The 23780-nt window shown below is 37.7% G+C and overlaps 1 protein-coding gene and 1 long non-coding RNA gene across 2 annotated transcripts in view; one reads left to right on the top strand and one right to left on the bottom strand.

The window, feature by feature from the left end:
- LOC147612865 (uncharacterized) overlaps positions 1 to 11854 on the top strand; it is a 38083-nt gene extending 26229 nt beyond the window's left edge. Inside the window, exon 8 of the mRNA XM_086782119.1 lies at positions 11823 to 11854. Within this exon, the coding sequence (XP_086638245.1) occupies positions 11823 to 11854 (32 nt within the window). The remainder of the gene's footprint in view (positions 1 to 11822) is intronic.
- Positions 11855 to 14894: 3040 nt separating this feature from the next.
- Positions 14895 to 15605, bottom strand: LOC147612866 (uncharacterized). Its single transcript, XR_015263419.1, has 3 exons — positions 15466 to 15605; positions 15245 to 15376; positions 14895 to 15068 (listed from the first exon to the last, which is right to left on the bottom strand). It is a non-coding gene; the product is annotated as an uncharacterized LOC147612866 (long non-coding RNA).
- Between the last annotated feature and the right edge of the window lie 8175 nt (positions 15606 to 23780).

The raw sequence follows: 23780 nt of genomic DNA on the forward strand, positions 1-23780 counted from the left end.
GTTTTCTTTAAGATGTTCTAGTGAATTTAGTTTAATTGAAAATGTAAGAAAGCCATAAGTACAACCTGTAGAGCCAATAGAATTGACGTGATGACTTGAACTGTGCGCCACAACCATCCGACCAAACCCATCGCTGGACATGTCTGATCCCACAATCTCCTAAAAAATCGTCATGGAGACGAAAGCAGTGTTGCACAAAATGTGCATCATGTGAACGATCATCACTGATATAGAAATGATACTCTCGAATAATGACACGGGTCTCGGGGGTACTCGCTATCCCATCTACATGAGCCTCTGCATGTCGATAGCTAATGTGGACCAAAATAGCAACCTGGTGAGGGAAGCAATACATACGTTTAGGACACAAAAAATCAATTAAGTAATGAAGCTCAAACATAAAACAAATAGTACAAAATATAACCATTACCTGCTCTGAGAAGTAATACTCAGATTGTATCTCCTGAAAAGGTGTGAAAGTGTAGTTCTCTGCAAAATCAATCACAGAGACGACCACACCAATAGGAAACTCTGCTAGGCATGCTCGGAACTGACGATCCTGCCACTTGGCACAATGACTGTGCCGTATGTAGGGGTAGATCTGCTCCCTAAATGTGGCTGTGAAGTGACAACGTGGTGTATGTTTGTCCACGAGCTGCAACTTCCTGGACTGTCCACCACTCTGGAGCTGGTGTGTCACATACTCATAACGTTGCCATGCCACTATCTCTTGGTCACTTGCATCAAGATCTACCATCTGTAGATGTGCAAGTGAACCACATGATGTGCAATTGCTCTCCACACAAGGCATCCTATGGAACTGGGCATCCTCCGTGCGTGCACACAAAAGAGAGTGGATGAAATCACGTGGACTACGAGGCAACTCTCTATGCCCACTAAGAGAACGGAACACATCATAAAAAAGATTGAACTCAACATGGTAGCGACAACAACATGTGTCACGCTGACGTGAGTACCTCACAAACCAAGGCTTACACCCCTCAAATGACCTTTGCCCAATTTTAAGCTCTGGATACGAAGCTACAAACTGAGAATACAACTCAGTTTGGGACATTTCAAGAAAGCAAGCACCGTGCTCAATGAACACTCCTCTTGTCACTCTCTTACGCAAAGCTTTCTTGAAAACTGGCGATGCACGACAATTCTCCTCCCAAAAACTTTCTATCAAGGTTCTAGTGGTTTCATCTAGTAGGCGATCATGCCTAGCTACACGACCACTACTCGCCCACATAGCACCAACCTCATTGGCATCTAAACTTTGTCGCCTAATAGACCCAACTCTAAGTGCGTGTGGTGCTATGGAAAGGATGCGAGATGTGGCACTAACCTTACCCTTCATTTGGGAGCTACTTATGGCTGCCACAATAGCCCGTCGAGCAGCCAAAGCGTCCGCAGAGTTCCTCTTCTTGTTAACTATATAGGAATGACGAACACTTTGTAGCACCGCCATGCCAGCTCTCCTCTCTCTTCGACCTCCAATGTCGGAAAGCGCCCTGCAGTTGGCCATGTTGGGCAGATCAATCAAAGCATCAAGCACACATGCCTGTGATGAAGATGTGAGGTCTTTGAAATAGGATTGGAAGATTGCATGGGCACGACGATGTGCCCCTGACTTTGATAGTTCTTTCCTATCCACACGAAGGGCGCCCGAAGGAGGGGGGGTGGGTTCTTGTAGAAGAGAGGACTCAAGAAGGGCGGGTTCATGTGGATTATCTAAACTAAGGGGTAGTGGGGGGGAAGAGGGCGAAGGGAGAGGAAGTGGAAGAGGAGGAGCAAGGCTTGGATCATCGCCAACGGAAGGTGTTGCTCGTTGACGTGCTCTCCACTCTCTCTTTCTCTCACGAGCTACCCTTCTCCTCTCCTCCTCTTGAACTTGGTGGATGGGGGGGAGTCTAGTCCTATCACGTTTCCGACTCCTACGGCTTTGAGAACCCATTCTCAAGGAAGCTAAGAGAGAAAATATTATAAGGGCTCAATGATGGGATAGTACTACAGATAAGTGTGGGATAGTACTAGAGATGTGTGATTATATAGGAAAAATAGGTTATCCACTTCAAATCTCACTGGATTTCCTATCTAAGATTGATTGGATAACTAAGATAAACATAAAGATATTTAAAGATAAACTATTATCCACTTAAAAATTAATATTATTTATAATATTTATTAACAAGTCTAAATATTTATCATTACCAGATATATAAATATATATAAATATATCTTTAAAGAAATCTTTTATTTTATAATTATATAACTGCTTTTTTTAAATAAAGTATTTTTTTCATATTTTATTCAAAGGTTTATTCTACATAAAAAATTTTCAAGAAATATAAAAATAAAAAATTTATTTTTTTAAAATTAATAATATGATCTTTAATAATATTTTTATTGATCTAATCCCAAAATATAATCCTTTTAAATTAGTGATTTTAAATTCTTTTATTTAATAAGTTACATATATTTTATTATTTAAATTTCTATATTCTATTTCTCTAAATTACTAAATTAACTTTTCCAAAAATATGTTTTTGAAAAAAGAGGGGAGGTGGGAAGGAGATGCCACGTGTCACAAGCGTGCATGACACGTGGCATTCTCTTGACATGTGGCACTATTATGGTTGATATGGCAATTCCATGATGTGGCATGCCATGTCACCATGTGCGAGGTGGCATGCAAAGGTGGCAAGATGATGTGGCATTAATGATGACTAGGATGATGAGGTGGGGAGTCAACTAGGTTGACCATGTTGACATGGAAGGTGGAGGTGGCAAGCTGAGGTGGCAAGCTGCTTATGTGGATCCTCTCGATGCTCACGTGGACATAAAGTGGCATGCATGTATAAGGTTTGGGCCTACCCAAGCCTCACACATGGAATGAAACCTAAGCTGTGAAGTTTACCAAGCCTAGATTTCCAAACCTAACTAGGATTGGTTTTAGACTTGAAAAGGGGAGAGTGGACACAATATGGGAATTTTCACTTGGGAGGATTGAAAATGGACCTTCCCATACTCAAATCAAGCCAAATTTTTTTTGATAAATTCATGGCAACAAGAGTATTGATCCCATGAGTTTTTAGATTGAAAGATTCAATATTTAATTTTCTAGAATTAAATTACTATTGATTTAATGGGCCTCTGACAGTCATAATAAATTTTCCAAAGTAAATCTACAAAAATCAAACCGTTAGATTTGTAATTTTATCTTATACCCACATTATACTTTCCCAATCTAATCATCACTAGATCCATACAATTTGAGCATTTTAAATGGTAGATGTGGTGGGAGGATAAAATAGTATGTTTTTTAACAATTCTAATATCTTTTAAATAATATAGAAAATAGTAGAACACATCAAAAATTACTCGATAAATCAAGTTAAGCTCTATGTTATTTGTATTTGTGAAATGCAAAGTGGGAACATCGTATGAGTAATAATGTAAAAGTTATAGGCAACTTACTCACATTCACTATACCTGTCTAAACCTAGGACAGGGCCTGTATACAAACTTGGTTCCCAAAGAAAAGGGGATTTGCAATTATTGGATATTCGATCAGATTATAGTTTTAGGTGCCCAACTTTGCATATGATGTTTCATTAGAAGACCTTGAAGTGAAACTCCTTGGCTAACTATGAGAGATTGGCTATTCTTCTTGAAAAAATGCCTGTTTTTCAGCTAAAGCCAAGGGCGCCCACGCCATGAAACTAGATAACCTCATCTTGCAACCACCCCGAAATTATCCCAGTTTGCGAGATGAGGACATCTCGCGTTTTTTAAGTGGGGTAGAATGTAAGATTCCTCCCCCAAACCCCTTTTTGATGTCTAGTATCTTCTTCTATAATCAATCCCTCTTCAGAAATATAAAAGACTTGTTTCTAACTGTTTTAACCTAGAGAGAGAAAATATTCTAGAGAGAGAATATTCAGATTTTTAATATTTTTAGATAGAAAATTATCTCATCTTATTAAAATAAGTTCCCCTGAAACAGAAATTCAAAAAAGAACTTTCCAATGTGCAATTGGAATTAATTAGAAATGTGTATAAAGGACCTTAGTCTAAGGGTCTAGATTTTCAGAAATTTTTGGATTATGGTCCAATTAAGGTTCCTATGGGCCAATAGCATCAATCCATGTGTAGGGAGGAGATAAATCCAATTTGAAAAAGAAGATACCCAAAAATGAGTAAATGCTCACATAAGATGAAGAGTTGAAAATGTACAAGGTTTATTAGTAAAAAATTATGAGCAATATTAAAAGTATGACATATGTAAGGAAGAGGAGTTCTTTAAAGGAGGTGCATATTTCACATAAGATGAAGAGTTGAAAATGTACAAGGTTTATTAGTAAAAAAATTATGAGCAATATTAAAAGTATGACATATGTAAGGAAGGGGAGTTCTTTAAAGGAGGTGCATATTTCACATAAGATGAAGAGTTGAAAATGTACAAGGTTTATTAGTAAAAAACTATGAGCAATATTAAAAATATGACATATGTAAGGAAGGGGAGTTCTTTAAAGGAGGTGCATATTTCACATGCTTGAATGAGTTTTAAACTCATAAAAATTGAGATATTTCATCTCTCCTCTCTCCTCATTTAAGTCTAGTTCCAAAAAGTTAGCTTAACTGACCTAAAAATGGTCAAATATTGACCAAACTGATTTAGAAAATTCTAGAATCAGTTTGTTTGGTTAGGAGCTCAATTTTTCCTATAAATAGAAGCCTCCCCTTTGTTGAAAAATATATAGTGTTTATGCATCGTTACTCTACTCCACCTAAACCAAGAACTGTGAATTCATTTAATAATTCACTAGTTTTTGGAGCTTTCCTCTTTCTTCAATCCCAATTAGTGGCTCCATCAACATACTTAACCAATTGATTGGTTGGGGGCCTCTACCGTGAACAAAGAATCAAGCAAGTTGTAAGGTAATTAGTGAATATTGATCTTTCTATAATTTCTCAATGTTTCTCTCTTCTCAACCCCTCTCAAGCTTGAGAAGTTTAATTGTTATGGTTTTTTTTAATGCTATTGAAGTTTGAATAGTAGTGAAGAGTTACATAATGCTATTGAAGTTAATTTTCATTTATGTTTAAATTCTAATGATTTTTATGTAAATTCTCTCTCTCACTCAAGAAATGGTCATACTCATGAACCGTTCTCAATCCAAATCAAGCTTTTCATAAAGCTTTTCCTTAACCCAAGATTAAGCTATGCTTGAGGCCAAACTAATGGCTTTTTTTCTATGCTTTTAGTTTATGTATATTAATGATTCAATCCATTATGGATTGATAATCCAATTAGAGATTATTTTAATTATTTTCTTAATGATAAGCATTATCCCTTAGAAAAATTGAGATTTATCAGTCATAGCAGCGGAGCTATGGCAAAATTTTTATAAAAATTATGCACAAAATAATTTCATTCAAAGCATAAAAAGAGGACTTCCTACCATATTCTAGGAATTATCATCCTAGATTAATTGAAAGAATTTCATTATAATCATGGAGAAATTAAATTTTAATATCATGCATAAAGGATAAGTTTTTATATCAAAAGTGTTATTTTTACCATTTTTATTTCATGCATAGAAGTATGCATAATGGATAAATTTTTATATCAAAAGTGTTATTTTTACCATTTTTATTTCATGCATAGAAGTATGCATAATGGATAAATATTTATATCAAAAGTGTTATTTTTACCATTTTTATTTCATGCATAGAAGTATGCATAATGGATAAATTTTTATATCAAAAGTGTTATTTTTACCATTTTTATTTCATGCATAGAAGTATGCATAATGGATAAATTTTTATATCAAAAGTGTTATTTTTATCATTTTTAATTTTCATGCATAGAAGTATGTATAAAGAAAAATTTTTATATCAAAAGTGTTACTTTTATCATTTTTAATTTTCATGCATAGAAGTATGAATAAAGGAAAAATTTTTATATCAAAAGTGTTACTTTTATCATTTTTAATTTTCATGCATAGAAGTATGCATAAAAGTTGATTATTTTATTATAAAAGTGTGACTTTTATCATAATTGAATTTCATGCAGAGGTATGCATAAAAGTTGATTATTTTATTGTAAGAGTGTTACTTTTATCATATTGGATTTCATGCATATAGGCATGCATAAAAGATATTCTTTTTATACTAAAAGAGTGATTTTCCTCATAAATGGATTTTATGCATAAATTACATGCATAAGAGAAATTCTTTTATTCTAAAAGTGTAATTCCTACCAAATTGAATTTATGCATAGGAAGATGCATAAAAGATTGATTCAAAAGTGTCATTCTCATCTAAATTGAATTTATGCATAGGAAGATGCATAAAAGATTGAATTTTAATTCAAAAGTATCATTTTCATTTAAAATGAATTTATGCATAGGAAGATGCAAAAAAAGATTGATTTTTACTTCGAAAGTATTAATCTCCTTAAATGGAATTTATGCATAAATAAATGTGTAAAGAAATCTTATATCAAATATAAGAGTTCTCTTGTATTCTATAAATAGATATGAGATGTGATAGGATGTGATAAGAGGTGTATAAGATGTGATAAGAGGTAATAAGATGAATTAAGATGTGATAAGATGTGTATGAGATGAGGTAAGAAGTGTATGTGATAGGATAAGATGTATATGGGTTGTGATGATAGGGCAAGAATGGATGTGATGTAAAAGATTAGATGTGAAGGCATATGGGGTTATATGAATGGGAATGTGGAAATGGATGTATGTATGTGGATGTGTGGATGTGGAGATGGGAGTGTGGATGTATGAATGTGAAAATGGATGTATGCATGAAGATGTATATGCATAGATGTGAATGTGGATGTAGATGTGGTTGTATAGATGTGAATGTGGAATGTGGATATGGATGTATGTATGTATGTGGATGTAGAGGTGGATGTATAGATGTGAATGAAAATGTGGATGTGGATGTGGATGTATGTGAATGTGGATGTAGATGTATGTGAATGTGGATGTGGATGTATGTGAATGTGGATGTAGATGTGGATGTATAGATGTGAATGTGAAAAGTGGATGTGGATGTATGTATGTATGTGGATGTGGATGTGGATGTATGTGAATGTGGATGTGGATGTATGTGAATGTGGATGTAGATGTGGATGTATAGATGTGAATGTGGAAAGTGGATGTGGATGTATGTATGTATGTGGATGTGGATGTGGATGTATGTATGTATGTGGATGTAGATGTGGATGTATAGATGTGAATGGAAATGTGGATGTGGATGTATGTGAATGTGGATGTAGATGTGGATGTGGATGTATGTGAATGTGGATGTAGATGTGGATGTATAGATGTGAATGTGGAATGTGGATGTGGATGTATGTATGTATGTGGATGTAGATGTGGATGTATAGATGTGAATGAGAATGTGGATGTGGATGTATGTATGTATATGGATGTGGATGTGGATGTGGATGTATGAATGAAGACGTGATAGTGGATGTATGCATGTGGATGTGGATTTATGGATGTGGATATGGATGTGTATGTATGAATGTGGATATGGGATGTGGATGTATAAATGAGGATGTGAAAATGGAGGTAAGTATGTAGATGTGAATGTGGATGTGGATGTAGATGTATGGATGTGGATATGGATGTGAATATATGATATGTGATGTGAAGGAATCTAAAGTGAAGAGATGAAAAATGATGTGATTGGATGAGTACACATATAAATGGAATGTGGAATAAGTAATGTGGATTAATGAGGGATAATGTGGAAAAATGAGAGTTAATATAGAAATTGTATTTGTAAACTGTTTGTAAATGCTGTTTGTAAATGGCTGTTTTATGTCAAGAATGCTGGGGAAGCATTTTGACCGTCATGTGTTTAAGGTCGTGGAGACCTAACTGATAAAGTTGTAACTGCTAACGGAGAGTCAATGGAGGACGTCTCGCGTAGCAAGGTCGACCGAGGTCTTGACCAGCCTCGGTTCGATTTAAATGGTGAGCTTCCGGTACGGTGGATGAGGGACCAAGGAAGCGGCCTATGAGTGAAGCGCTAGGTCACCTGCGAAGGATCCTAGAGGGTGCTGACCATACGGTGCTCGGGCTCTGGGTCGCCGAAGATACCCACACGTGCATCGTGGAAGATATTGGAACAAGGAGTAAGAGTTGTTTTGTGAAACCGGGCATGGATCTGGTTGACTGACCTTGCTGGTCCTCAACGGATGAGTCCATGGCCCTTTTATATGGATCTGTTGGTTGATCTTGCTGATCTTCAACGAGAGTCCATCTTGATAAATGATTATATTGCCGAGTATTATGGGCTAGGAACTATGGAAACGGCCTCTGAGTGGACAGGTGGTGAGCGTTCTAGTTGCCAATGATGCCATAGATACTCTGATGATGAAGGAATGATGGGAAATTTGAGAATCAACCGGATAATTTGGAAGACTGTGATCAGTGGTACTATGGTTTCATTAAAGGATTGTTTTAAAGTTAGCTGATGCTAAGAATAAGGCAATTTCATATTGGGTGTGTAAGTGGTGTGCCTAATTTTATGTTTGCATGAACTTCCGTCTAGGGGGCCTTGGAACTCTTTTCCTTGGTACCCCCGGGACAAAACCTAACCAAATTCCAAATTGGATCCCATCACTACAGTGGTTGGGCGGTTGGCTAACCCATGGGATCGGATGGGGTTAGGCTGGACTGATGGATCCGTAAACCGAGACTCAATTTCTGTTATTACGATAGACGAAGTAAGTCCCGGATAGTAATTGTTCTATGGATAGGAATCAACGGCTGTGCCTCTTGATGGGGAAAAAAGCGTTGATCCCAATGATCCAAGTGCAAGTTTCTTCCTTGATCCGATCGAGTATCTTTATAGGTGCAGTTGGATCAGCGTGATCAGTAATGATCTTGACTACGTTAGAGTAAAAAATTATCCTGGTGGAATCGCCCGTGCTTTCCGGGTAAGGGAAGTTTTTTCCGGGTTCGGTTTTGGAAAAACCGATGGATTAGTCTCTTGTCCGGATATCCGTGGACGAGGCCCCGAATGTGGGACCCCTGTCCCGCGCGAGAAGTGCTACTTCCGCTGCTAGTACCCCGAAACTGTTGCTCGGTGGGAACAGGGGGATCTCACACCTTCTCTAGGAAACCTAAACCTTGCCTGCTTTCCAAATTGACAGGCTTCACAAACATGCATATGTCCATCATATTTGAACCTAGGCAATCCATTGACAATGCCTCTTGTTTGCATGTTCATTGAGTTTGATGCATCGAGGGAGAGTCTTGCGTGATATGCAGGAAATGCTGACCGAAGCTCAGGATTCTATTAGGAGTGCTCAGGATAGAGCATGCTGATAGGGGACGCTCATCTCGGTCTTTTGAACCAAGAGCATTGGTTTATTTACAGCTTCCTAAAGATTCTCAAACTTTCTCAACAAGAAAATGCTTGAATTTATCTCCTAGATATTGTGGTCCATTTCGAGTTATACATCGGATTGGCACAGTTACGTATGAACTGAAACTACCTCCACATGTTAGAGTTCATCCAGTCTTTCATGTCAGTAGATTGAAAGGGAAACTGGGAGGTGAGGATAACACAGTTACTCCTCAAGAACTCATTGAAGTCAAAAATTTATCCTATGTTCCACATGAACCTCATAAGGTACTTGAATTCAAGGAAAGAAAACTTCATATAGTTGCCTAATCCCTGGGGTTAAAATTAGATGGGGAAATAGAGGATTCGACTTGGGAGTCGGTTGAGAATGTTCAATGCAAATTTCTTTCTTTTCATTGTAAGAGTGCAATTTTTCGAGAGAGGGGAAGTATGTTATATGCACATTATGTGTGCATATACTAGAAGGCTAACCCACATTAGGCTTCTGAGCATGGGAGCATGGGAGAACAAGCTCTAGTGGAGCATGGGTGAGGACTAACCTTAAGGGTTGAGGTTAGGGTTAGGCATCCAAGGGTCACACATGGGATATAGAGAAACAAGAGTCACTTGAGGGCCCTCCTATATAATCGGGGCATGGGGCACACTCAAGGGATGTTATCTTGAGGCTAGGTTATGTTATGTTCTCTTGTGTAGAGGATCATATCTACTCACCTACCATTTCACACTACAACTACAACTACATGCTGCTGCTGCGGGACTGGAGTCATACCTCTTGATGGTATGGGACATCAAGGTAAAGATATGATGTACTTCATTATAATCCATGTGTGCATCCCTTGGGCTGGGGGGCGGGTGGATGAGTTTATGCTTGATTTATGCATGTTTATACACAAGAATTATCTAGAGAGATCTTATGGTTTCCACAAAAACCTCCATCATGGTAATAGAAGAGAAAATATTTGTTCACAAATCCAAGAGAATAGAGGAGAAAAAGAGTGAACCTACTCACATTTTTGATATGGCCTTGATGGTGGTTGAGATAATGAAATCCATCTTGGAGGAAGCATTATAGATCAAATTGTAGTTAGAGTATGACTCAATTTTTAGAAACCACACTTAGAATCTTGTGCATAATTCTGTAAAATAGAAGGTTATTTGCACCAAGTGAGTTTGGAAGGCCAAGTACAAGTCTTATACTACGTTGGATAAGTACAAGGCAACACTCATGGGCAAAGGGTTTTGCACAAGTCGAAAGGTTCAACTTTCAAGAGACATTCTTCCTCACATCTAGATTGACCAATATTTATACAATACTAGCCTTGGCCACTCATGGTGGTATTGCAAATGGATGTGAAAATGATATTTCTAAATGACCATCTCAAGAAGAAGGTTTACGTGGTGCATCCACTCAGGTTTGAGATACGTGGTTCAAAAAACAAAGTGTGCAAGTTATACGGATTCAGACAAGCTCTTCGGGCATGGTACTACTAACAGATAGATACTTTCTTTATAAGATTAATATTTCTAAAATCCCGTTAGATGTAAAATTGTATATTTTCTCTGAGCGTGGCAGTACGAGATCATTATGGATGACCTAATTATGATTAGGAACCATGAAGAGAAGATTTGGTAGACATTGAAGATGATTTCAGAGTCTGAAATCATAAAACTTGGGTTTATGTTTTTTTTGAGGTCTCGCAAGAGTTAGATCAAATCTTTATTTATTAGCAAAAGTAAGTAGGAATACACACACACGCATGTATACATATGTAAATATGTATGTATATATATACACACACACACACACATGTATACATATGTAAATATGTATGTATACACACACACACACACACACACATATGTATGTATATATGTGTGTGCGTGTGAGTGTACATATGTATATGTACATATTTATTTGTTTGTGTGTTTATATATACATGTATGTGCATGTGTGTACACACACACACACACACACACACACATATATATGCACATACATAATTCTAAAAGAAATTAATTAAAAAGTCATTTTTCTTGTGCCAGACATGTTTCACACAGGACTGGACTTGTGGAATTATAAATATAATTCTAAAAGAAATTAAATAATTTCTAAAAAATTCATTTTTCTTGTGTAGGAACTTTTCACACAAAGAATGGACTTGTGGAAGTGGAGATGATAAAGCAATATGCTCACGCACATAGTGTTCAATACCGTGGTAAAATATTAGGATCCACATCATCAAGTGAATCAACAATGAAGGGAACATGGAGAATTCTTAGTCATCATTATAACAAAGGTACATTTGAACTAAAAACAAGACCATGATACTATTTTTAAGAGCGTAATCGTCTTCACAAGAGAGTTTTTTTCTACATGGTATTTTTATACTTCAAGATCTTGTATGTAGGGTATGTCTTGTCTCTGAGCGTCTTGGTCTGAGCACATTTTTCTGAGCATGGCCTATATTGTGATTTCGTAGACAATTTTATCATAACATCACACACCATTTAGTCATAAAACTACCCCAAGAAGATACTATATACATTTCTACCCCACAAAGATGCCGCTAACATCACACACCCTTTAGTCACATCACACACCCTTTAGTCATAAAACTACCCTACAAAGATGCTATATACATTTAATTACATTTCTTTCCAATAGTATTTAGGACTTATAAGATCCCTTTATTCACAAAACTACTTTTCATGTCTACTTCATTTCATCACCCTCCACCTACATCATCCATCATTCATACTACCATGATAGATAGTGATGATGAAATGATTGCAAGTCACATGGTGAAGAATTTAGGGTGCAAATTTGCATGCATCCATGCCGAAACATTTATTAGTTGCAAGGAGATACTTCAAGATTCAATTCACCATGATGATCATTTTTACACAACTCATAGTTTTGACATGCAACCCTTAATTAAGATATGACATGATTATCACATCTCTAGCAAATAGAAAAAGTTTTATGAAACCAACATGCTCAAAATTGAATATGCGATATTGAGATTAATATTCATGGTGGGTACTCACATGATGTACTAATAGTTCCTCAATATGATTACTACATCTCTAGCAAATGAAATAGGTGCAAGACACAAAGTTATGCATGTTCAATACTAGGGCATCACAAGCAAAATGAATTGCTTGAAGGGAAAAACTCATGTCAAATCACTAGACTCAATTCTTGAAGGGAAAAACTCATGAATTGCTTGAAGGGAAAAACTCATGTCAAATCACTAGACTCAATCTTCTTTAAATATGTCATCCACATAGATATTGCGACGATGCCTTCTCTCTTTGATGGGGGCATTGAATGCAATGTCATTACACATCATCTCAGCCATAGCACCTGCATAAGAAGGCAAAAAGCTAAAATAGATCAATCAATATCAATGCCTCATTGATAATAATATTCTCCAACAAATAGGTTTAAAAAGATAAAACACGAGAGTAACATACTTACTAGTCGTCTGGAAGATTAACAACCATTTCCACATCTTCGGAATCATTTAGAGTCCCATAGTTTCTTAACACATTTCCCTTTCCTTTCTGTCCATCCAAAAATGGTTGCAATATAGAATTGCAAATATCAGGATCATTCTCAATAGATAAGCATGCTCTCCCAGAATGCACGCATGCTTTTTGCATAGAGCCAGTCCCAGAACCTAAGTCCACCACATGTCCAGAAATTGGACACAAGAACTCCAAGAAGTACAACATCATGCATGGAGCCCTCTCTAATGCACCTCTCCATGGAATACTCTCTCCATGTTTTATAGTCTGCTCACTTGTTGGTAAATAATGATGAAACAAACTACTTCCAAAAGCAATGCCCAATTTGGTACCAACCACGGAAGCATTTCCAGGATTACAAACACAAGACATACCAGCCCGATGAAGAAGGCATAAAACCACAACATCCACCTAAAGATAAGAAAAGAATTAAACATATACTTAGTACAAGCCATTTCATTATACGAGAGCATAAATTCTTTCAACAGGTCATTGTATGACAATTGTCTCACCTTATGATCAATACCACCAACTTTGATTGTGCAATATGCATCCAAGCATTGCATGTATATTCGACATGCAAACTCCAATCTACTGATCCTAGCATAACGCTCAACCAAACGAAGAACATGAGGAGCACACATAACTAGGATCCAGCCAGAATCTGAAACAACTATGGCCGCTACTAGCAAGGAGTAGCGTACATGGTCCTCTGTTAATAAATTCCAAGATGGAGATGTGGAATCCTCTACTCCAAGAGCTTCTAGCTGTGTAGGCAGATCAATAATGACAAAATCTGCAGCCCAAGCAACACTCTTACCATTTCTTGTTTTTCTTTCACCTCCAAGACCCACAAAGTATTCCTTCATGTCTATATAGGCTTGTGTGAAGTTTGAGACAGACAATTGCTTCCCAAACTTGACATAATCATAGCACCAAACCTTGCAATGTGAAGCATCACATGTGCCACTCTGATTCAAAGTTAGAGAGGTCAATGGAATGTACAAAAAGCGGACAGACCTATCTTTCCATTTACATCCTTTCAGAATGGGTGTAGACTGTAGTACCTGCACATCTGTACCCACACCACATATGTAAAGACACAAAGTGATAACAACATATGTTACACAAACAAATAATAGCTTGAAAAAAGATCAAGAGAACTTACCATTATTAGTACCAGGATTTTTTGGTGGCCTACCACCCTTCTTTAGTTCCATACTTGAATCTTTGTCCTTTTTAGTCATCTTCTCAAGTGTTTTTTGAACCTCAATGACTGCATCATCCTCATGGATTGAATTTGAGCTTGATGAATCCATCTCTCCCTTTTTATGCTGTGTGTACAGCTCTACCTCCTCCTCGATGCAACATCCTTTTTTTATATCGAGCCACCACGGGCATTTCTTTCTCTCCCACTCAGAGAGCACTTGCTTCCCTTCTTTTTCTATCATGTTTGGAGAGTACATACAGAATTTTAAGTCCTGAATTTTTGTCCATACTCGACATATGGGCAACAATTTTTCAATCTTACCAACAACTTTTAAGGATTGCAAGAATCTGCATACAATAAGAGTCTTAGTACAAAAGCAAAATACTTAAGGATGGATTTTTAATTGAAAAGGAAAAAAAATGTATTGCTTACCTAAATACCAATCGTCGAGATGCCCTCGTCATCTCCATTTGTCCTGTTGTTTTGCAGTTGTAGCAACAGTCATTGAATCCTTTAAATCTTCATAAAGTTCAAGTCTGTTCATTGCTTGTATTTCCCCAAAATACTCTCTCAACATAGGATCTTGAGGAAGCACAAAGCTAGCTTGTTGACTAGCAACCAAGACCTGAGAGAGTAACCTCTCAGATTCACAAAGCAACTGATCCATCCATGCCTCTTTTGCCATCCACTTTATGAATTCTCTATCAGCTTTTGGCATCCCATAACTTGTTCTCAAATTTGAATCTGACCCTAAGATTCTGAGGGTTGCTAGTTGTGTCTCCTTTGAGACTTTTGCAATGGAGATGTTATACAACTTTTCCAATGTGACAATGGATGATTTATCATCAAATGGGAGGCTCCACAAGATATTAAACCAATCTTCACCATTTGTTGGTTTGACAATAGACAGAATCTACATATAAACAGTACATGCAATCGTCACACTCAACTGTATTTTTTAATCATACAATACATGCATATCCCATACCTTAATCATTTTGTAAACAAAGATCATATGACCAATCTCAAAAAACACTTGAACACTTTAAAAAGTCAACTTTATGTTAAGAATCATTAAATTAACCATACCTTGATCATTTTTCGACCATACTTGAGATTCACATCCTTTCGAATACTTTTAAGTGATTTCTCCATATCAGCAACACTCAAATTTGGCTGAAGTTCCTTTAGCTTTGCCTCATAATCTTGCTTGTATAGTGGCTAAAATATATTCCAAAGAGATGAATGAGTACAATGAATTAGTTAGTTCTAATTTAAAAGACATCCATGACAAATGGTATGAAACTTACTGCAAATACCATTCTCCCTAGCATCAGAGATGTCAAAGGATACCAAGTACTTGATCCTTTACTGCTTTCATTTGCCCTATGCTTTTCAAGTGTCTTTTTTTCTTCCTCAGAAAAAAGTGATAAGTACTCATTCTCATCACATGAACACATTGTCTTCGTGTTGAACAAATAATCCTTGTGATTTGTTTTAATAATTTCTGTTTCATTAAGGCTGAAAAATAAAAAATACATAGCTTCAAACATATTAAGAATTGTTCACAAAACCCTTAAAAGCTCGAAAAAAGGTAACACATATAAGTAAGAACTCGCACTTACAGATTGAATCTTTGAAGAGCAGCTATTAGCTTCATTTCTGTTTCTTTCTCTGGAGTAATAAAACTTGCTAAAACTCGAATATGCCATGCCTTTGATGTCTTGAATTTCTCCTCAATTAGAGACATCCATGCAACAGTACGGTGATTCCCCTCCCACACAAAAAACATCTTTCGAGACAAAAATGACCAATCAGCATCATCAACAATCTGTGCCTCAAATTCTGCATTTACATCCCTCCAACAAGAATCCCATGATTGTTCAATTTCATCTGTCACCTCTTGTGAAACACCATCCGAAAGTGTTGTAGATAAAATAAACATTCCTTTCTGTTGAATATATTTTTCTGCCTCTAGAGCTTGCTTTAGGCTATCCATATCAAATCGTAGGCCTCTCACTCTTGTGTTTACAACACAACGACATAATGGGATCAAGGGAGCAATCTTTCCAGGATTGATTGCAAGAGATTCAATAACATCCTTCCCTTGGCCAATATCAAGTGCAGCACGAAACTCTTGCTCAAACTCCTCATCCAGTTGTTTATCCTCTTTCTTTCTCTTCTTAGAAGATTCCTCCACAATTATAGTAGTGTCTTCAAAGTCTTCCATCTCCTTATCCTCTTCAACTTCAATTTCAACCTCTTTTTGAATCTCTAAATTTGTTGTAGATTCCACTTGCAAACTTCTCTTGCTACTTGTCCTTCCACCTCTCTTGCCTCCTCGTTCTCCTCTTCCACCTCTCCCCCTCCTCTCAGAAGTTCTTAATTTTACCATCCTGCCAATGTGACAAAGATGCATTTAAAAAAAGAAATCATCACATGGCATAGAATAGACTTACAAGGTCAATTAAGTCCCAGCATTACTTCAATAGCATACAAAGAAACCCCAAGAGGCTTCAAAATAGAAAATACCTGAAGCTTGATCGTGATGCTGCTAATTGAAGTTGCACTTGACGAGATGATGGGGCTTGAGGAGACTATCTGGACAACAAAAGCATACAAGAAAAAGTTATTAAGCATACAAGAACAAGTTATTAACCTTAAAAGCATACAATATCTCGAATAGTGTTGTGTCTCCTAAGGCCTCCTCGTCTCCTTGCCTTATTTTCATATGACCCCTTTATTCACAAAAGGGGTCCATACACTTGGATTGTTTTCATAAACTTTGACACAAAAAAACTACATTCTGATCCAATTTGCTCAAATGCTCAGATGGTTTTGCTCAAAAATTAGAAATCCCCTTGTATGTAAAGGGATTTCTTTTCTACATGTATATTTTTATACTTCAAGTTCTTGTATATGTAAAGGGATTTTTTTACATGTATATTTTTATACTTCAAGATAGCTATATTCTAAGAGTAAATGGATTGTTTTTTCACATATATTATACTTTAAGATAGCAACACTCTAAGAGTAACTGTGAAGATATTGGCATCATAATAGTGCAAGCCCACACCTTTCCATGATAAGAGATGTGCAACATGTGAGTATTGACATCATAGATATTATGTGTGATATGTGAGAAATGACATCATTATTATGTGAATACAATAGAAATTAGAAGCATTAACATGTATTTTATGTGAGCACAATGGAAAATCATTATGTCAAGTGGTCTTGTATTGTAATGAAAAATTGTTATACCAAGTGGTATTGTATTGCAATGATAGAGAAAAACATATTTATAATGTTTAAGAGCATAGGATGACATGAAAATATGAAACACCTTGATTCTTGTATTATTATGTCACGTGTTCTTATATTATAATGCTAGAGAAAGACATATTTATACCACTTAAGAGCATACACTTAAGAGCATAGGATAACATGTAAATATGAAACACATTGATTCTTTTTATTTATTTGTAGTTTTGTAGATTATTGTTAGCACTACAAATCAGGCAAGAGCCTAAGATATCTTTGCTACTAAGGGAGTTCTTAAAGAATACTCAATCAAGGATGGTATCACTATGAATTTTATCGACATTACTTATCATATTGGGGGAGCTGGAGTTGGAGGGTAAATCTAACTTGGAAAGTCCTTTAGCATTTATGGATCTAGTGTTAGTCCATGGTCAAACAGGCTGAGGACTCATATGTACACATGTATCACACAAAGGAAAGAAAAAGTAAGATCAACCTTTTGTGCTTGACCTGTTAGTAGGTTACTTATATGTGGATGGTGACTCTAGTGGCTCTGAGTAGAGCCTTGATGAGGAGCTAGGCATTATTCCTAGTGTAAGGAGAACTAGGGCTACTTTGAGGACACATGGCAATGATCTAGGCATACACAGATCTACAAGGGTTAGATACCCTGTGGTGATTGAGATATAATGGATATACAGCCCATCACTATGATTATATGGTTAAAGTGATATAGGAGTTGGTGGATGTTGAGAAATGTGGTGCCATTGAGCACAAGAAAGAGGTAGGGAGTGAGTATGGGTAGTCCCCAATGAAGTACAAGCCTAGAGCAAAGGTCGAATTATCTCACATGAGCTAGCAAAGCTAGTATTTGTACTCACCCATATGAAAAGGGACCTTTTTCAAGCAATAAACCTATCACTTGCATACAATGATTTTATATTCACGTGATCATAATTTTTTTTTGTTAATAACATGTGTTAACATGTTCCCAAAAAAGCCGGTGGGAGGTTCCCTGGTAACCGGCTAAAATCCCGCCGGGATTTTTGCAATACCCAACGGTCCCGCGCCGGGAATTTTAAAGGTCGTCATTTAGCCTAGCGGGCTACATTTTTGTATATATACGGGCCCAGGGGAGCCCTTTGGGAGTTCATTACTGACAGTATACACACAAGTAATGACAGTTGTGGGTGTGTGTGTGTGTGGGTGTGTGTGTGTTCCTGCGGGTAGCCGTCCATGGTCGCAATGCACGGCAGGATGTGGGTGGTCTGCCACACGAGGGGTGTGTGTGTGTAAGGCCATTCTTCGGAATGGTGCTTATCGTGTAGGGCACATAGTCGGTAACGCGGTTGGTTTGTGTCCTATGGTAAGTATGGCACACCATAGAGATACTAGTCGGTAACGCGGCAAGCATAGTATCGTTATGGCGATGTCACCTTCCCTTCCCTTCCCTTTGTCAAATGCGGGCATATGGTTGGTAACGCGGCCAGTGTATGTCCGTATCCTATTTATATTCCCATAGATTCGGGAGGCATTTTATCATTAACGCGGCAAGTTAGTGTCGTGCGCTAGTGCATATATTGTTTTTTGCATATTGCGGCATTTGATCGTTAACGCGATCGAAAAAATGTCGTAAATTTGCTTGATGCGGCTTGTATTGTTTTTATTGTGTGTGATCCATGCGATACTTGGTTGGTAACGCGGCATGAGTATTTCATGGATCAAAGTTTACATCATATTGTCTTTAAGTTTAATTTCATGATGTCGTGACTCGTAAAATGAATATCTCTCTCTCTCTCTCTCTTCCTCCCCCCCTCTCTCTCTCTCTCATGATACACTTCACAACTCTCTCTCTCTCTCTCTCTCTCGATACACTTCACAACTCTCTCTCTCTCTCTCATGATACACTTCACAACTCTCTCTGTCTCTCTCTCTCTGTCATGATAGGTGTGTAGATGAGGAGTTCTTTTTTTTTCTCTTAAAATATACATAATCCCTAATAAATAAACTTTTCTCCCTCTATTTTCTTAAAATATAAAACAATACTAAACATTATTTTCCTCTCTTTAGGAACTCACAAAACTATTGAAAATGTCATCTAATGTTCCCTCTCTCACGACTCTCTCTCTCTTCCTCCCCCCCTCTCTCTCTCTCTCTCATGATACACTTCACAACTCTCTCTCTCTCTCTCTCTCTCGATACACTTCACAACTCTCTCTCTCTCTCCCTCTCTCTCATGATACACTTCACAACTCTCTCTCTCTCTCTCTCTCTGTCACGATAGGTGTGTAGATGAGGAGTGCTTTTTTTTTTCTCTTAAAATATACATAATCCCTAATAAATTACCTTTTCTCCCTCTATTTTCTTAAAATATAAAATAATGCTAAACATTATTTTCCTCTCTTTAGGAACTCACAAAACTATTAAAAATATCATCAATGTTCCCTCTCTCTCTATCTGTCTCACGACTCTCTCTCTTCCTCCCCCCCTCTCTCTCTCTCTCATGATACACTTCACAACTCTCTTTCTCTCTCTCTGTCATGGTAGGTGTGTAGATGAGGAGTGCAACATGTATAAGACACTCCAAAATCTAATGATAGCTTTTATTATGTAAGTGTAGGTTTTTGGGTATGGCACTTTCTTGTCAAAAATAGACTTTTCAGATACATAGAAGATGTTTACAAAGTAAAATGACTGTAGTAGAAAGAGAGAGGACCAGGCACACGAAAAGAAGATAGAGAGTGGGAGTTGGGTAAAGTGTGTGCCACTCACTCTAGCAAGATCCTCTTTTAAACACTTTTACAACTTGTCTTAATGTATACTATTAGTTGCATTAACTTTGGCTTTATCATCTCTCTCTCTCTCTCTAGTCACTCAATGTTCTCTCTCATCTGCACACCTATCGATACACACGACTCCATAACTCTCTCTCTCTCTCTCGATTCTAGTAATGAAGCTCATGTATGATGCTCTCTAGTGATTATGTATAGAAGCTTAAGTAATGATACACTTGTTGTGATTGTCTCACGTTCGATGAACATTGATAAGTAATGATGCACTTGTTGCGGTTGTCTCACGTTCGATAATGTATTGCATGATGTTGAGTTCAATAATATTGTTTGATATTTCATTTTTGTTTTATCATTGATAAGTAGTGATACACTTGTTGCGGTTGTCTCACGTTTGATGATGTATTGCATGATGTTGATTTCAGTAATATTATTTGATATTCCGTTTTTGTTTGATCATTGATAAGTAATGATACACTTGCTGCAGTTCTCTCACGTTCGATGATGTATTGCTTGATGTTGATTTTAGTAATGTTGTTTGATATTCCGTTTTTGTTGTGTTTTTGTTGTGTTTAGTGATATTCGCTAGATTTGCAAAGACGACCACCATGCTTTCCCCTGAAGAGCGTAAAATCGTTCTACGAGCAATTCGCATTGAAGCAGTCATCGTAGTGTCACAATGTTTAGAAGACATCGTCAAAAAGATCAATGAGTCTGAGATACTCATGCGAGATCTATTAGAGCAGATATGGAAAAATGCACACCGTCGACTTCGAAGCGGAGGCAACGATGAGTTGCTTGATAGACAAAAGATACCAGACTTCAACCATCAACATATAACACGAACTATTTTGGGGATCATGCGTGTAGCATGCAATGATCTTAGAGATGCTACCCTGCCTGAAGCTAATATGCATGGTCTACAGTTATGGAACGCTGTATGGAGCAAGCAAAGAGCCAAGAGCAAGCGCATGAACGCGCTGGATGCAGAGTCACTCCCCAAAAGCATGCGCATTGCCCAAGACGTCGCTGCAACGTTCAGCCAGCCAGATGCGAGTGGGACGGGTGCCATTAATCGCACAATCTACAATTTTATGTGCACACACCTCATTGGCTTTCCGCCGCACGAGGCTGTGGTCGAAGGGCGAACAATAGGCTCTGGTGTTTTTGGCATAGTAAAAGAGTATACAGTTAGAGGTATATCATTTTTGCCAGAGCACATTACTTTTTGCGGAAAGCACTACAAAGGAGAAGGCAGCACCAAGTTTGAGAGCTTCCAGCAGGCAGAGCAAGGCATGCAGGTTCTACACCCATCAATTGTCAGGTGTATTGCCTTCACAAAAGAATCTCCTTGGATCACTATTTTCCCATACTATAATGGCGGCTCGCTTGGTGATACTCTTCTAAAGGTCCCCTTAGATTCAGTGAGTTCATGAGAGCAATTTTCCGTTTGGATCGAGGATGGAGAAAACCCCCACCCGATAATATTCCTTTAAGTCATCAAATAGTAATAACCATGCCACATATTATGCATGCCGTGGTGGAAGGCCTAGCGGCGGCAGCACATTTGGCAAATTTTTTTTGGCAGGAATTGTACATACTGACCTACATCCATTCAATGTAGTGTTGGATTTTACAAAAGAGTTGAAGCCACGCATAGGTATTATCGATTGGGGGTTACTGTTGAGAGTGCCCAAAAAATGGATGTCTCTCAATTTTGTATTTGAAGCAGACAAGAACCCTGAGAAGGTGGCAGAGGCAGTCTCCTACGTAGACAGAGAGCGAAATAAACGACCGTGGATAGCCCCAAAAATTTTTGATCTGTTTTTGGCAGATGCATACACTCCTACATTTGATTTTTTGCTTTAGGGTATTTATTACAAATTTTATATGACTTTTGGCAGAAAGTACAAGAGTTGTGGATGGACAATAGTTCCTCTACGACAAAGTTACCATGGATACTATTATTTATAGAGTCAAAAATTGGATGTGTCTACCTAATCGCGACGACGAGCGAAAATCTGTTTTGCAAGTAGCGGAATTTTTTAGATCACTAAATATTGACCCGACGAGGGCACAACATCCTCTTGTAGAGCTATCGGTGTCATTCACCCCAATTTTGTAATTTAACAGTATCAGGAGATTTTAGTTTTAAGAATGGCTCTTTGTTTGTCTCTCTTCAAAATTTGATATGTGCGCACTGTTTGAAATATTTTCTCATTGAGTCTTTGCAATCTCTCTCTCCTCTTGTGGTGTTTAAGTTTATGTATTCTCTTCAAAATTTGATGTGCGCGCATTGTTTGAAATATTCTTTGAGTCAAGTGGATATTTCTCATTGAGTCTTTGCAATTCATATCTCATCTCGTGGTGTTAAACTTTAAGTTTTTGAGGGTAATGGTCAATTTATCTTACGTTGATCTTTATAGTTCATTAAAATCCTAAAGTCATTTACGTTCATGCAGATATGGCAGAAGCACAAGCAAACGAGCATCAAGAGTCAGCGAAGAAGGCATATGAGTGAATGAAGGCCCTTGCACATGGACTGACAGCATGGACTAACAACCCACGAAGCTACGAGAACAGCATGCAGGTTGTCAAAATAGACAAATCCTACTTATGTCCAATGGAAAGACATAAATAAATGTGTAACCACAGAGATGATCAAGGAAATATGGCCATGTCCAGATATGGTGAGATTAAGAAGGGAAGATGGAAGGTTTCGCGTTGCACTCATAATGATATCAAAATTAATGTCGAGCGCATTTTCTTGGAGGTGTACGATCGTCCTCTCCGTAACATCGACACTCCACTCTATTTTGCTAAGATGCTATATGCACAATTTATCCTAGAAACTCCAGTGGACTTCGCCTCCAGAGAGGCCACTGTCAGCACCCATGACATACGTGAAGAGACAGTGACATTCACAAGGGAGGAACTTGCTCTCATGGTGGAGGGCGCTCGATTGGAGTTAAACAAGGTCAAAGAAAGCTTAGGGGCATAGCTAGCAGAGAAGGAGAAAGAAGCTGTACGATTATCTCAAGTGTCAACTCCTCCCCTAGCCAATAGAGGGATTCAAGAGCAGCCCCAATACTCTAGTATATGACAATATACCTCTAACATTCACAAAGAAAATCAAAGATCTATGCTTGCCCAATACTCTAGTATAGGACAATAGACCCTTGTCTACTCTAAACTATATCAAGTATCAAGAACCAATACAAGTCCCTAAGCAGGACTCTTGGCTCCATCAAACCATTCATGAAGCAGAATGAGGTAGATTACCTACGTAGCTCAAATGCAAAGCTGAATGACTCCAACTTTGTCCCTAAATCTCCGCAAGTATTAGCTACGAACCACACCCTGCTCCCAATTCAAAGAACTAAGGACGAGTGGCTCAATAGCCTTAGGAGTGCCTACAAGGAAAGACGACAGCCCCTAAGATAAGGACGTTCTTCCCAAGAGGACACTTCTAGCAACTCGAGAGCTCTACAAGTACTTTGAGGAGAGATATCACGCCCTCAAAACAAGGACTCTCCCTCCAAAAGTTGCATGATGGGTGTCGGCGGGCAATG

Source organism: Cibotium barometz, chromosome 44 (genome assembly GCF_041138505.1).
Source record: "Cibotium barometz isolate CiBa-2024 chromosome 44, ASM4113850v1, whole genome shotgun sequence".
Classification (NCBI taxonomy): Eukaryota; Viridiplantae; Streptophyta; class Polypodiopsida; order Cyatheales; family Cibotiaceae; genus Cibotium; species Cibotium barometz.